We start from the raw sequence: 15,962 nt of genomic DNA on the forward strand, positions 1-15,962 counted from the left end.
ATTTTTTATATGACGATCCATATAATAACATGGACATTTTTGGACATAAAAATCAATGCTGAAGCTGAGTCAAAACAAGAGGAAATACTGTCTGAGTGATCTCTATTATGTAGTTAGTCATTCAAAGGAAAAACAGGCTGTGTGCTATGCAATTTAAATTAGCTGCAAAGCAGTTCTTGTCCTCATTCAAGGAATCTTACAAATGCAGTCAGTTATTTCAGGAAGTAGATCAAAAACCTAAAAGACATTTCCATCCAGATGCATTGTGGGCATTTTAATTTAAAATTACAAGCCTACTGGAATTCCACTTACTGTATTTCAGCTCCATTTACATGACAAAGACATGAAAAAAGTAGAGTGGTGATCTCAAAATTCTATTTTAAGATAATAATTCATTGATACAAAGGAACATAATTATTAATAAGAGAAAGAAAGAAAAGAAGAAAGAAAAGCACTAAACCAAACTGTAGATGCCCAAAGGAGAAAACAGTCTCTTGCACAGGGTTAGAAAGGTGAGACGGCTCCTCCTGCTACCCAGCCAGCAGATGGCAGAGTCCCTGCACGTCAGTGCTGCAGTCCCTGAGGCTGGGCAGCAGCTTCCTCATCTGATTAGCTTCAGGAGTTTTAGCAAAAGGTTACCACTTTGTCTTCCTGCTCCCAGCCCCCAGCCCCACTCCTTCTCTTCCCTCCCACCTCCTTCAATCTTCCTCCCCCCCCCATCCCAAGATGACTGGAGGACTGAATGCTGCCAAGGAGATTGAGTTAAAAATCATTACTGAAAATTACTGTGAGTCCCTCCTGAGGGCAGATATCATAATCTGTCCTCCTCTGACAGAGAGCATGTAATTAATCCAGGTTCTTGGAAAGGAAGGCAATTGATTTTGTACAGGATCTAAAAAAAAAGAATGGGGTGAGGTACGGTATGAATTTACTCTTATAATGTCTTTCTTTTTTCCTTAATTAAAAAAAAATTTAAGGGCTGGGGATACAGCTCAATTGGTAGACTGCTTGCCTCACAGGCATACGGCCCTGGGTTCAATCCTCAGAACCACCACCAAAAAAAAAAAAAAAAAAAAGAAAGAAAGAAATTAAAATAGGCTAGCCCTTAGAAAAGACAGGCATTATGCAGAAGAAAAAAGCAGGGGTTTGAGAGGTAGATCTCACTATTAGGGAATTATTTCTCTAACTCAGCCATAGCCCACTTCCAATAATAGATGTATTTTTCATAAAGTTTTAAAAAATTAAAGTGCAACATACAAAATGACCTTCTGGACCATGACTCCCTCTCTCCCTCTCTTAAAGTAACCACTGCTCTGACAGCTAACAGTATAGATAGTTTTGCCTGTTATTTAACTTTATATGAATAAATGACACTGTGTATTCTTTGGAGGTTGACTTGTATTGCTCAGGTTGTGTTTGTGAACAGAAGTTCCAGCTGTGGTGCAGTGAGTGCTCATCTTTGAGAAGACAGACATTTCTTCTGGAAGGTGGCCAGTGGGTCTGATGCCTGTGTGTATAAATCTTACTTTATTCCTTTTTATAGGTAGAGGGGTAGGATGAAGGTGGCAGTTGTCCAGGGGCATGAAGGAAATGGTGGAAAATGAAGGAGAAATCTATAGAATGAACAGGTTGCTCTAAAGACAAATTTTGATTAAATAACAAATCTGATGTTAAATGTCTTTAAGAATTGGATCAAATCAATCTAACTTCCAGTACCTTGGCCATACCAAAGTAAAATATTATAATAATAATATGTCCTTCTTTCTCCATTGCAAGGTTGGTACCCTATATTAAATGTATTCTGGGCCTTTTAGCAGAGAGTTGCTAAAATCTTCCCAGATGGATGATTTCATTTAAGTACACAATGCACATACTATTAAATGTACTACAACCTAGACAGGTATGATGACTATCTCCATTAAGAACCCACTTCATTAACCAAGAATAGATTGCAGTCCATAGCAAAGTGTTTCAAATGCAATAAGACCACCCAGAAAACCTTGGGCTCTCCGCTTTACATGAATATGTAAGAAATTGCTTTCAGACTCTGAAGGAAACCAGTACTCAGAGTGCAGTGACAGATGTGGGAAGTAATCAAGCTTTCAGTGTGTAGCACAGGAAAGTACAATTCACCTCTGTTTAAATAATTTGCCTTTCAAAAAGATGCCTAAAGGGCCAGGACTGCTTTTTACAGAGGCAAGGACCACATCAAGGTTTGCAAGAGGAAAAATAGACATCTGGGACAGAACTCATTCCTTCCCTAAGACCAGTCAAATCCTGGATACCAGTAAAAAGTGGGAAGAGGAGGAAGAGCTGGAGAGAGAGGGCAGGAGGATGCTGCAATCTGTATACGGGGTAAAAATGGGAGTTCATAACCCACTTGAATCAAAGTGTGAAATATGATATGTCAAGAACTATGTAATGTTTTGAACAACCAACAATAAAAATTAAAGGAAAAAAAAAAGAGAGAGAGAACTCCACTAGAACCAATCCAGTGTAAAATAATTTCTAAAGGGTTTCCAACAGAAAAAAGAATGTGTAGATGGGATGGGGACTATAGTTTGGGTCTTAACTGTCCCTCAAAAGTTCATGTGTCAGCCAGATGAGGTGGCACATGCCTGTAATCCTAGCAACTCAGGAAGCGGAGGCAGGAGGATCACAAGTTCAAAGCCAGCCTAGGCAACTTAGGCAGGTTCTAAGAAACTTAAGGAGACCTTGTCTCAAAATAAAAAATTAAAAAGGCTGGGGATATGGCTCAGTAGTTAAGTGCTTCTGGATTCAATTCCTAGTACCAAAACAAAAACAAAAACTTCATTGTGTTAAAAAAAAAAAAAAAAAGAAATTCCACGAGTCAAAGGCTTGGTCCTCAGCCATGATGCTACTGAAAGGTGGTAGAATTTTAGGAGGTGGGGCTAGTAGAAGAGAGTTAGGTCACTGGGGGATATGCCCTTGAAGTGGGCATTGGGACCCCTGACCCCTCCCTCTGTTTCCCCATTGCCAAGAGGTCAGCAGCTATGCTCTGCCATGCATTTCCCACCATGATGTTCTCCTGTACTACAGACCCAAAGAAACATGGCCAAGCAAGATAAATCTTTTTTGCCTAGCATGCATGGGTTCAATCCCCAGCACTTTAAAAACAAACAAACAAACAAACAAACAAAAAGATAAATCTCTTTTAAGTTGATTTATCTCAGATATTTTTCACAGCAAAGGAAAGCTAACTAACAGAGTGGGCAATTGAGATGAAGAGAAATTAGGGCCCAGGAAATGTGATTCTGGATCCTATTCAAAATGCTTATTTCATCAGCTCTCAGTATTTTGACCTGAAAAATGGGGAGAAATAAACCAATAACATTGCATTTGTAAATGATATTTGTGTCTACATCCACCTATGTTTTCTCTGTCTACATCAGTATTTATGACTCCATGTTAGTAGTAGGATTTACCCAATTATTTATTTTACTGATGGCTCTAATTCAGGAGACAGACTGTTCTCAAATAATTGGTTTACCTAAATATGAATTTCACCAACCCACCCATTTCTGACCTGAGTTCCTTCCCTCTGGCAGATCTGATTGTTCTCTCATTCAGTTTGTCCTCCTGCTCTCACTACAAAGTAAAAGGACGTTTTTGATGGTAGGAACACGGTGGGTGGTCATTTGCCAACTCCACAGGCCCATGGTTTAGGCAGCACATTTGCTGATGGAAAATTCAATCTCCAAAGAATGCCTTTCTAGCTTGTGAGGACTATTTATAGCTTCTGACACAGGTTTCAAGTAGAGAATGAACATCATTATTAATGCTAACTCATAAGAACTCCACAGGAAGGAGGACTATGAAGTCAACATAGGGTGTCCTTAAGAGACTTGGTCTTAGAGAATCTGACAATGGAAGGGAAGGATGAATGAAGAAATGGGAGTGAGTTGCTAAGACACAAATGGGACTCAGGCCTTAGCTTTCTTTTCGAGGTCATCAGTGGTCCTCTGTTCTGAGTGCAAGGTTTTCCCCCTTCAACTTTCTGTTTGTTTGTTTGTTTGTTTTTTCCTGCAAAAGAAATGTTGGTTTAACATCTCGGAAGAAATGTGGAGACTGTTAGTGCCCAGACTCCTGCTTTACACTATTAATCTTGTCTTCCTAACTTTTAAGTTCTGACTTCTTTAGATCTCACCTTCTCCATTCAGAGGTCCACAAGAAAATCCTTGATCAGTTGGGCTGGTTTGCTCATATGTCATGAATATGCTTTTGCTTAGTCTTTGCTTATGTTACACCCTCACCTGGAAGACTCTTATCCTGCCAAATGCCATCTGTCCTTTAAGATGCACAAATAGTCCCATTTTCTCCAGGAAACTTCTCTGAATATCTAGCCCAGAGAGAATCACCCCTTTCCTCTGAATTTTGAACAGGAAATTAGAGGGTATTTCATATAATATCATGTTAATTAGCCATATTATGTTATCTCTTATTTTGTTCTGTGTTAGTTTCCCCATACTATTTGAGTTAGTGTCTTTCTAAGTTAGGGACCTGTTGCATGGCTTGAGTCAGGGACCTAGTGCTCAGAACAGCAGAAGGGGCTACTTTTAAAATTTGTGCATGCAGAAAGGAGTTATGAACTCAAAGACATGGTATGGGAGACCAGCTTAAGCCCTCTTCTTCCTTTATATTCGACTTCAGACATGTGCAGATCAATTTGACTGCCATAGATACCACAGTTACTCCCGAAGAAGAAATACCATCTTCCTAGATCCCCTGAATGACATGATTCACCAAATGCTTTCTTTCAAGATAACATTATTTTTATACACAGAGAGTTGACACAGTTTTCTGGATGAAACAGACCAAAAGACATACTCTAAGGAGACCAAGAAAAAAAAAAACACCGTGATACATACCAAATCTTGAGACAGATAATTCAGCAACAGTTGTTAAAATCTCCAGGAATACCATCAAAGATAGAGTTTAGGAAAAGGGAGAAAGACCAGCTGAGCCAGCCAGAGCTGCAGATAATGCAGAGGGGAAATTCAGCTTGAGGGAATGACTGCTTGCCAGCCCGCTGCCCCAGGCGCATTAGCTCTGAGGTAGAAAAGGAAGAACCCCAAAGGGCAGACCAATGAATTGTGCAAGTCAGGGCAGACAGATCTGTTCCCTTTGCCTAAGAGGAGTCTCTGTTTTTGGTGCTTGAATAAGTCATGCATACTGATGTGCAGGGCACCCTTAGAGGAAGGGGCTGCTGTCCCACCCCACTATTTAGTGCTAGCCTTCTGACCTGGGGTGAGGCACTCCATCTAGTTTTCTTATCAGCAAAAATGAGGAAACATCGCCTCATTTATCAATTCATCCACTCACCAGGTATTTATTTAGGGCCCTCAGTGGGTCTAACGTGAAGTAATACAATGGCGAGCTACACAGACAGTTTTTGCCTTTGTGGGGTGTTCAGATCATCTCCCTGGGTTGAAGTTACAGAGAAGAAACATGTCTTTGAACTGGAAAGCACTGTGACAAAAGAAAGTCTTTATCATCAACAACCTCCACTCTTGATCTAGCAGTGTGACTGGGCCAGTCACAATTTTTCTGGGCTTTGTTAGTCTCAGCTAAAAAATATGGACATTTACTCTCCTAAAATTTGATTACTTCAAATACAAATGAAGAAGCTAGGCTTTTTAGGTACTTCTGAGTCAGAGCCTTCTAAAAGATTATTATGAAATAGTTCAGACATAACAGAAGGGTAAGAATAATATAACCAGCCTTTATGTACCAACTCTCTTACATAAGAGAGAAAACGTGGCAAGGAGCTCTATCTGGGGGCAGGGCCTCTCATCCTCAGATTGTATAACTGTGATGAGTTTGGTGTTTATTATCCTGAATCCTGGTTGTTCAAGGAAACCTGGCATGGGACTAAAAATATTTCACCAGTGAAGAGCTCTTCCTACACTTAGGTGTTCCTGGTTCTAATGAATGCCAGGTCACGACAGTGCATATCACACACGGGTGCCACTCTGTTCTCTCCCTGCCAGCCCTGATTGCTGTCCAACTGGCAGATGACCAGAAAAGCCCTTTAGCAGGCACTGCTGCTGCAAGGAGAAACACTGTGTTGTATTTACCTTGAGGGCCTTCTGCGCAGCTTCACTAGACCCGATTGCAATCAGGTTAGGCCCAGCCATGCTGCAGAAACTCTTCAAATGCAAAGCATCGGCTACAGGGACTGTGGAGACTGCATAGTCCTACACAGACAAACAGAATAACAAGCAGTTTGGTATTGCAGAGTAATTGTAAAACTGATTAAATCCTGCCTGAACGGCGCTTGCTCATTTGAAGGCTGTCGGGCCCCAAATATCTGGAAGAAAAACTGTGACCCACAGCTTTGGTAATGCGGGGTAATTGACAATGAAGACTACCTCTGAGAAGCAAGCAGAACTTCCTCCTAGATATGACTGAATCAAGAGCTTTGCCAGCTCTATGGCCTGTAAAGTGGACCATTATAGGATGGTGGTTTTAATACCCTGTGCAAACTGTAGCTCAGTCAGAGCCTCATGTCCTCATGGGGAGAGGAGCTTATTAGTGGTTATATCCCTTCATAAGCAGTCAGGAGAGCCCATCTATTGATTATCAAGAAAGGGACCTTGAAAGGAGATGTGAAATACTAACCCCGTTTCGAGCACAGAGTAGGCATCCATGTACAGGCAATCTCTGATTTTCATCAGAAAAGTAACATTTCATATAAAAGTCAACTGGATCTCCAAATTTGTGTGTGTGTGTGTGTGTGTGTGTGTGTGTGTATGTGTGTCACTTACTGTTCCAGGAACATGTGCCAGGTGTTTGTATCATTACATCCTGGAAGAAAAGTGAGGATGGTCATACTCACTTTGTCAGTTGCTCCCATTAATTAATGAAGCTTAATTATCAAGAAATTCGAATTTGATAATGTTTAAATCTTCTAGCCAATGTGCAAATACTAGGACTTATTTTGCCATGCTGGTGAAATGTAAACACCATTACTCATAACCTATTGATTCCATGGGTCTATGAATATTTATCAAGTAATTACTCTGCCAGGCATCAATTATCCTTTACCTACCTTAAAAGTATCAGCCAAGATTTCAGCACCTCGTTGATTTGTCCTTTTGGAAAGGCCCACAAAAAATTCTCTGCCTATAATAGATGTCATGAAACATAGTGAGTGTGTGGCCCCAGTGACTGTGCACTATTTCTTTTATCTATAAATACTGACCTGAAAGCATCACATAGTTCCTTCCTGCCACAGAGGACAGCTCCACCAAAAAGACCCCCTGTTCCCTTTACAAAAAGTTCAACTCAAATTATTACCCTTAAAAATAAGCTTTTTTTTTCAAATTCATAGAGACAGAATACAGGATGGAGGTTTCCGGGAGCTGAGAGGAGAAATAAATGAGAGAGTTTAATGGGCACAGAGTCTCATTTTGGGAAGATGAAAAAATCCTAGAGCTGCATGGTGGTGCATACTGCCTGAAGTATGGTGGTGTACATAACAGCATGAAGGTCCATACTGCCTGGAACTGTACCCTCAGAAACAGATCTGATGGTAAACTTTATGCTATGTATATTTTACCACAATGAAGAATTAACTTTTCATTTAAGAAACAAAAGAATTAAACATACTCATAATCTATAACTAGAAATTAGGTAATAGCAATGACAAGTTAGCAGTGTTGCCCTCTGTTACCTCCTAAAAGAATAATGTTTTTAATTAACTCAGAGGCCTTTTCTTATAAGCATCAAGTAAGGCCTGAAAAAACCATATGGGTAACATGAGTGTAGTGCTTACTGCTCTTCGGGTCTGGTCTCTAAGAGCTCTGTCTTTAAAATTATACATCTATTTGTTTCAAATCAAACATGAAGACATCTATTTGCAAAGTGAAAAAAAGATAAGGATGAAAGACCTTGGTGTTTGATGTCTCTGAAATTTTGCAACTTTTCTATAAAGAAAGCAAACACTAAATAAGAATGGTCTCTAAGTTTAGGCAATGAGACAACTATTGTACATAGGGTTGAGCAATACATAAATGTGGGGATTTTCATTTTCCCTTAATTCTTTGGGGGAAAAAAATTCCACTTGAAAGCATAAAGGTCATCCATACTGCCTCTGTACCCTCAGAAACAGATCTGATGATAAATTTTATGTTATGTATATTTTACCACAATAAAGAATTCACTTTTCATTTAGGAAACAAAAGAATTAAACATTCACAATCTTTAATCAGAAATTAGGTAACAGCAAGGACAAGTTAGCAGTATTACCCTTTGTTACCTTTGTTATTCAAAGAGAAATCAGTGAGTTTTTGTCCCAGAGCATCATCATAAACATAAGAAGATAGCTATGGAAAAGGGACTGTTTTGACAGACTTTACAAATGCTACTCCTTTAATCTTCATCTGTTCTCATAAAAGGGGTAAATGACACAGGTCAAATGATGTTAGGACAAATTCCAAGGATTTATGCTGTTGGCAGACAGACAAATCTGCTGTGGCACAATGACAATTTTTTTTGGCAATGGTATGATCGTGTAGTCTCTTAAGAAAACTCAGACATAAAAATCAAAATTTAAGTAGGGGCAGGTCTGTTCCTTGGCAAAAGTATTACTTTATAAAAAAAAAGTCAGCTATAATTACAAAATAAAGTTTCACTAATTCTTTTCAGATAAGAATACATTTATAAATTAGTCTCATATACAACTTTAAAAAAAACCCTCAGTACTGGGGCGGGGGTTGTGGCTCAGTGGTAGAGTGCTTGCCTAGCATACGTGAGGCACTGGGTTTGATCCTCAGCATCACATATAAATAAATGAATAAAACAAAGGTCCATCAACATCTAAAAAAATATTTTTTTTTAAAAAAAGAAAAACTCAATGTATTAAGCAAGTTTTAACATGTTTTTAGAGGGGCATGCATGCTATCTCAATTTCATAAAATTAAATATGACAGGAAAGTACAAAGATAAGCATACTGTTTATGTCTTTAAAAAGTTAAGTTGTACTTCTCTGTTTCTGGCAGTGTTATGGATAAGATCCCCTAAATGACATTCCTGATGGAAATAACTAAAATGCTATTGAAGTATTTAACAGTTTTTTGGTATCTGTGTGTCATTTTCTTCTATGCCAATTCTTTCCCCCCACTTCTATGGTATTTATTTATAGGAAAAACCCTAGCCCTTTTAGTCTATCTATTGACTAGCCTACATTCTAGATTTGCCCGATTGCTTCCTAATGTCATTTAACATTTAAACTGTTCTTTTATCCTTTCTATTTTTAGTAAACATAGTTTAATGTAGATGGTTAAATTAGAATCTCATCTTTTTTTTGGGGGGGGGGCTAGGACAACTTCAGAGGTGGGGCTGCGCTTCTACTGCATTACATAAGAAAGCACAGGACTGACTGCTCCATTTTCAATAGTTAGACTAGAAGAATCAGTGGTTTCAGGAGGCATCAGATTAATTTTCCTATTATACAGTTTTCTATCAATTCTTTACATAATGGTTTTCATATTGTTTGATAATCATGCATAGACCCACTATTTTGTTACAGATCTGCATTTGCTGGCTGGAAGTCTAAAAAGAAAATCACGAATCAAGTATTTGGTCTACTTGAAATACAACTTGTAAAAGGAAAGGTAAGATAAAAGCTGTGTCTTTCCTTCACCTACCCACCATTAGACTCATGGGTTGCTGTTCCAATAACTTATAAAAATGGCCAAGTTTTTTTTTTTTTTTTAAATCACGAGTCAACAATTAAATCATAATGTAAATTTAAAAACATTTGGAACTAAATGATAACAAAAATTTTAAAAAAAGATTCTCTGAAGTTGTACTTGGAAGAAAATGCTTATGTTAGTGAAGATGAAAGATTCAAAATTAATGAGATAAAATTCCAACTTGAGATGTAGGGGGAAAAAGAATCCAATAAAACAAAGAAATCTGAAAGAAGGAAATAAATAAAGGAAATATTCAAGAGAGAGAGTTCAACGAATCCAGTAGCCGGTCCTTTGAAAAGGTTAATAAAATTGACCAACTTCAGGCAGGTAGGTAGGCAGGAAGGAAGGAAGGAAGGAAGGAAAGAAGGAAGGGGGCAGGCAGCCAGGCAGATGGCATAAATATCACAAATGAAAAAGGAATATAGCTACCGTTGCTGTGAAGCTTAAACAAACATCAGAAGACAGGAATAACTTTATACCCAACATTTTGAAAATTTTACATAAAATAGATAAAAGTCCTAGAAAAATGGAATGCCTCAAAATGGACTCAGGGAAGCCTCGTCATATTATCTTTAAAGAAGTGAACCAGTTTAAAATCATCCCTGCAAAGAAGGCACCAGACACTGTTTATGGACGTGTCCTACCTACCACAGCTCAAGGAATACACAGTTCAATTGGTACTGATTCCAGAGAATAGAAAAACAAGAAACATCCCTTAATATTTTTCATGAGACTAATATAACACTTTACCAAAACCAGACATGAATAACAAGAAAGAAAAATTATAGGACATGAAATAAAGTCCTATAACAAAATGTTAGCAAACTAATTCCAATAGTCTATGAAAAAGTGAATTAATCATGATCAAGTTTGATTTCAACCCGGAGATGCAAGACTGGTCAACTACCAGAAAATTGATTAATATAATTAACCATGTTTCAGATTAAAGAAGAAAATCAAATAATCATTTCATTGGAAGAAAGAAAGAATTTACCCTATAACCCAGAATTCATTTCCCAATGTTGACCTTAGAGGAACTCTTGTACATGTCTGCAGGAGACACACACAGAAATTAACATGGCAGCATTGAAGATAATAGTAGAGAAGAACCAGAAAATACCCAAAATATACATCACCAGAAAGTGCATAAATACACTGTGGTATAATTCCACAGAGTACTAGCCAGCATTGAAAATGAACTGCAGCTATACACATCGACTTGAATCAAAAGTAGAAAAATTCATGCAAGAGTTCATATAGTGGGACACTAATAATAAAAAAGCTGTAAGACAAGCAAAACTGAGCAGTGATTTCTTGAGGCTGGGAGGAGGGAGAGATTGGGATGGGGGGACCCCAAGGGTTTCTGTAGTCCTGGTAATACTCTATTTCATAAGCCAGGGGTGAGTACCCAGGTGTTCATTTTCTTTTTGGTCTTTAAAGCAGTACATACACATTTTACAATTCATTTTTATGCACTCTATATTTCACAAAAATACATAAATAAAAGTAGAGATAAGCCAATGTTATTTATTCAAGAGAAATGGAATGAAAACAGTTTTAGCCCGTAGCTGCTTGCCTGACTGACAGATTTCCCAGCAGGAACTGGAATTGGAAAGCAGCTCTCCTTCTGTCCATTTCCTGATAAATTATTAATGAATCTTGAGTTACAGAAGGAAGAGGGCACAGAAAACATGGAAAGTGCTACAGATTTTCTTATACAATTCTGTATAATCCAAAAAATTGAGTGGTAATATTGCATACTAATGTGAATGAGATTATTGCCCCATGAATTGTACACTTAAAAATGGTGAAAATGGCAAATTTTATGTCATGTTTTACCACAATGAAAAATGAAGGAAGAAAGAAAACTTCAGAAGTTGGAAAAAGAAAGCAGGACATAACATCAGGTTTGAATGAGATGTCAAGCAAAGACGTCCCAACATTATCTCAACTTTCAATATAATACCTAAGATGGTAATTTATATACTGAATATAGCAAGTAAAAAAAAAAAAAAAAAACCTACAGAGTGTATCAAAGGTAAGCCTTAGTACTTAGTGCCTAATTAGAATATGGGGGAAAGCACTGGGCTTGAAATGCTGTGGAAAGACTGTGGACCATGTAGGAAGGGACTCCTTCTACGCCTTCCCATTGAAGAGGTTTTAGGGTAGCTGTGCAGCTCAGCTGTGAAGACAACTAAATGGCTGTGAACATAGCTTGTTTTAAGCTGTCCTGCAAATGTGATCCATATCTGCTTACAATAAGTTGTGTATTATATGACTATTTCTGGTTTTTAAAGAAAGTATCGTTAAGGAAGTGTGATTTATACATCCAGCTTTTCACAAAACTATTTTCTAAGTGAAACAAGCTGTTGTTCTGGGCTGTCAAAAAGAATGAAAGTGCCATCCATGGGAGGCTCAAAGGATAATCTAAGTGGGGGGTAGGGAGGACTTACTGGGTAGAGTTGAAGAATGCCTGTGTTTTGCCAGACACAGTCAGAGCTAAGAATGCAGCCTGAGCCTCCTCGACCCCTTGTTCTGCGTCTGAAGGCTCAATGTGCGGCAGACCACACCCCAGCAGCAGGGCCACTAGCAGCTCTGTCCGTGGCAGCACAGGCCCTGCAGTGCATAGCTCTAGAGGGTTCTATTCACAGAGCTGTTGGTGGAATGGTGCCCCCTGGAGCTGGGCAACACAATGGCCTCAGCCCTAGGCACAGGACACTGAGCAGAGAATAAACACACTCCTCCCCCAGGAAAACTAGGTATATCCAAATGTAAGCAACACAAAAACATTTCTAGATGAAAATAAGGAAGGCTATCTTCTGCTATATACACGGGATTCAATATAAATACACAACAGTTAAAATATTAAGCTTTGTGCTTTCAGTGGGTCACATGAGGGAGGCTGCTTTCCAGATTTCTGAGAACCAGCCTTTGCTCTTTGGGCTACACTGGTGAAACAGGTATTCATCCTCTGACATTCAGAGGAAAATAAACTCTTGGTATGACTTAAAAATTACTATTATCTTGCTCTTCAATATAACCAAGATGAATGTGGGGGTCCAAATTTTATACATGATTTTTATAAAACAATAGTCCTGTGATCAAAAAGAATTAGAAAGGTTAAATCCTAAATTTACTGTTTCTTTAATAGCCATATTAAACTGATTGTACAAAGCAATTCTGTTAGATCAATAATAACATTAACATTTATATTTTGTCTGCTATTACTCAACTGGCATTAAGCCAAGTCAATTTGTATAGAAAATTATTTGAATTCCTCTTGCCATCTGGAGAGAAAATTATTTGTAAATGACACTAATCTAGAATTTAGAATCCTCTAAATACAAACCAGACATAGAGTCACTAGATGCAAAACTATGCCACTCATACAATCAATTGTAGAAGAACATAGAAGCAAGATACATATTAATCATCTACCTACCAATAATATTCTTGTCAGAATATGCAAATATATGCAAACAAAAGTATTGAAATAATGAACAACCAAATGTTAAAGTGATTATCTCTTAATGGAAGGTCAATTTTTTTCTTCATTGTGCTTTTCTGTATTTGTCAAATTCTCGGCATTTAGCATCCATTACTTCAGTAAGTAAAATAAAAACTATAAGAAAATGAGTATGATTAAGGTAGTGAAAGTATTTTTGGACAGAAAAAAATAAATGTAACTATACCTGTGAATAAGACATCTCCACCATCTAAGGTTGCATTTTCATCCTTCATCTCTACTATATTAAGCTGAAGTTTTTCTAATGCTTCTTTCATCATGTCAACCTGTTTAAAAAAAAAACAATTCATATTAGTAGCATACCATTTCCTAATACAAAAACCAATTTCTGAAAACTTCTGAGCACTGTTATCCTCCTATGTAAGCGCGTGTGCACACACACACACACATACACACTCACTCTCTCATCTTTATGTATATAGGAAACGTATGTTATATAGTGCAAGATCACAGGATAAGTCATGACAATTTGTAAGAGAAGAAATTATCTGTTAGAAATTACCCATTTGGTTCCCTTTTAGTCTAAGATTTAATTAATATTAGTCTCCTTTTTTGGAGGAGGGTAACTCACTATCTAGGATACTGTTAATGCTGACCAGTTAGGACACTACTGGAAGTTGACTTTTTATAGGGCATGTAAGTCAAAAAAGGCAAGAGGCAAGTGACATAGTCCACATATCTTTGCCAGAAAGAACAAGATCTTAATTTTCAGCCTGAGTCACTTGGTGAGTCAGAATAACACACATACAGAATAATAATGGAAGGAAAATCAATAACTAACAACTTGAAACTTCAATCTATAGGCGGCCATTATTACCTATTATTATTATTTTTTTAGTACCAGAAATTGAACCCAGGGGTACTTAACCACTGAGTCACATCCCCAGTCCTTTTTATGTTTTATTTTGAGATAGGGTCTCACTGAGTTACTTAGGGCCTTGCTAAATTGCTGAGGCTGGTTTTGAACTTGAGATCCTCCTGCCTCAGTGTCCTGTGTTGCTGATATTACAGGTGTGCACCATTGTGCCTGGCTCAAGTGTTTTCTAAAATGCCAGAACTTCCAAGCCTTCTCTGTAAATCTAAATTGTTATTTAAGTTTATATTCAAACAATTAATATGATTACTTGTCTTAAACCTACTTCCTTAGAGAGGATTAACAAATATAGTAACTGCAGTCAAACCAAAGAATATTAGAAAATGACGGTCAGGAACTCTCTATGATTCTGGGGTGTGTCTCAGCACAGGGAGATTCTGGGCTGAATTAGGGAACATTTCTAATGAGACTTACTTTAAAACGAGAAAAAAAAACATAAAGCATAACAAATGACCTTTGAAGCTTACAATTTAATTAAAGTCATTCCAGTGACTCAACAAAACAACTTAAATAGTTTTGAAGGTCTGCAAAATCTTTAACATGGCAAGGACATACATTCACAAGACATGAAAGGAAAATAAGAGATCACATCACACTGGGCGAAGCAGGAGGCTCTGCCAAAATGTAGCATGCTGAGGACACAGAGTGACTTGTCAATGAAGAGACATCAATATGGCAAGAGTCGGCTCTAAAGCAATAAAAATATGGAAATACTTCGACAACAAGGCTGACATTCATGCATTCAAAAACATTAAAGAGGATACAAAGTAAAATAAATATATCATCTCATCCTTGTCCTGGAACCCATGCTAAAATTCCACAAACCAGAGTGACTCAGAACAATAAAAATTATTTCCATGGACAAAATGGTCTTAATGTTGTTATAAATACATCCAGTGACCTCTTTTAACAGCAGGATAGGTTTTCCCATGTAACAGGAAATGGAATCGTTGCTATAGCATGGAAAAAGAGAAAACAACATTTACTATGGCTTGTTGAAGCTACTGTGAACCCAGGAAAACACACAACCATTTGCTTCTGGCCTCTGTGCTTCTGTGTCCATGGAAAATTCACTGACCATAGGGAGAGAGATCATGAGAATTGTGCTACCCTCACCTTTTGTTTCTATGGCTAATGCTGCCGCTTCCATTACAGCTTAACATCTCAAAGGTTACTAGGAGTTTAGCAGTAACACGGATTTTGGTCTGAAAAGTTTGTCTGTAACTATGTAACTTCTCAAGTTAGGAACTCCATTTAACTTTTAAGTGTTAAAGGACAGTAAGAAGGCTACTTATACATAGGTTTCAGAAACACTGTATTTTTTTTTAAAAAAGTCTTATATCTTTCAAAATGAAAGTTTTAGAGGATAAAATGTTTGTGGTTTTCTTATAAAAGTCAAAACAGCTGCACTGACATTAAGGAACTGGCTTTTGTGCAAGGGAAGTACTTTTTTTTTTTTCTTTTTAAATGTTCAGTCACATCTACACAAAGTCATCAGGAGAGGTCCATACCACAAATGTTGATAGTACTACATTATTTTTTCAGAGTTCATGGACAAGAGTTTTTAAAAATTTAAACATCAAGTAAACAGTTTTGAGAAGCGCAGGACCATATGGCATCAAATTGGTAATGCTAACTCAGGGAGATTTCTGAAAAAGAAACAAGAGAGGCTGAACCCCATAGGCTGACCACAGAGAACTGCATTCTCTTGGCACAGAGGTTCCAGCAAAGCATACCAAGGCAGCTGCACACAAACCAGGCACTGCCCTGACACACAGGCACAAATCGAGCCAGCCACTCGGGCAGTTAGAACTTTAACTGTAGAAGTGGGAATGTATGCAGG

At 37.8% G+C, this 15,962-nt stretch overlaps 1 protein-coding gene across 1 annotated transcript in view; it reads right to left on the bottom strand.

Moving 5' to 3' along the window:
• Ddah1 (dimethylarginine dimethylaminohydrolase 1) overlaps window positions 1-15,962 on the bottom strand; it is a 133,104-nt gene that overhangs the window by 23,775 nt on the left and 93,367 nt on the right. The window contains exons 2-4 of the mRNA XM_026406156.2: window positions 13,412-13,511; window positions 7,073-7,146; window positions 6,099-6,218 (exon numbers count right to left, since the gene is read on the bottom strand). Coding sequence (XP_026261941.2) covers window positions 6,099-6,218; window positions 7,073-7,146; window positions 13,412-13,511 — 294 coding nt within the window. The remainder of the gene's footprint in view (window positions 1-6,098; window positions 6,219-7,072; window positions 7,147-13,411; window positions 13,512-15,962) is intronic.

The sequence above is a fragment of the Urocitellus parryii genome, chromosome 11 (assembly GCF_045843805.1).
Source record: "Urocitellus parryii isolate mUroPar1 chromosome 11, mUroPar1.hap1, whole genome shotgun sequence".
Classification (NCBI taxonomy): domain Eukaryota; kingdom Metazoa; phylum Chordata; class Mammalia; order Rodentia; family Sciuridae; genus Urocitellus; species Urocitellus parryii.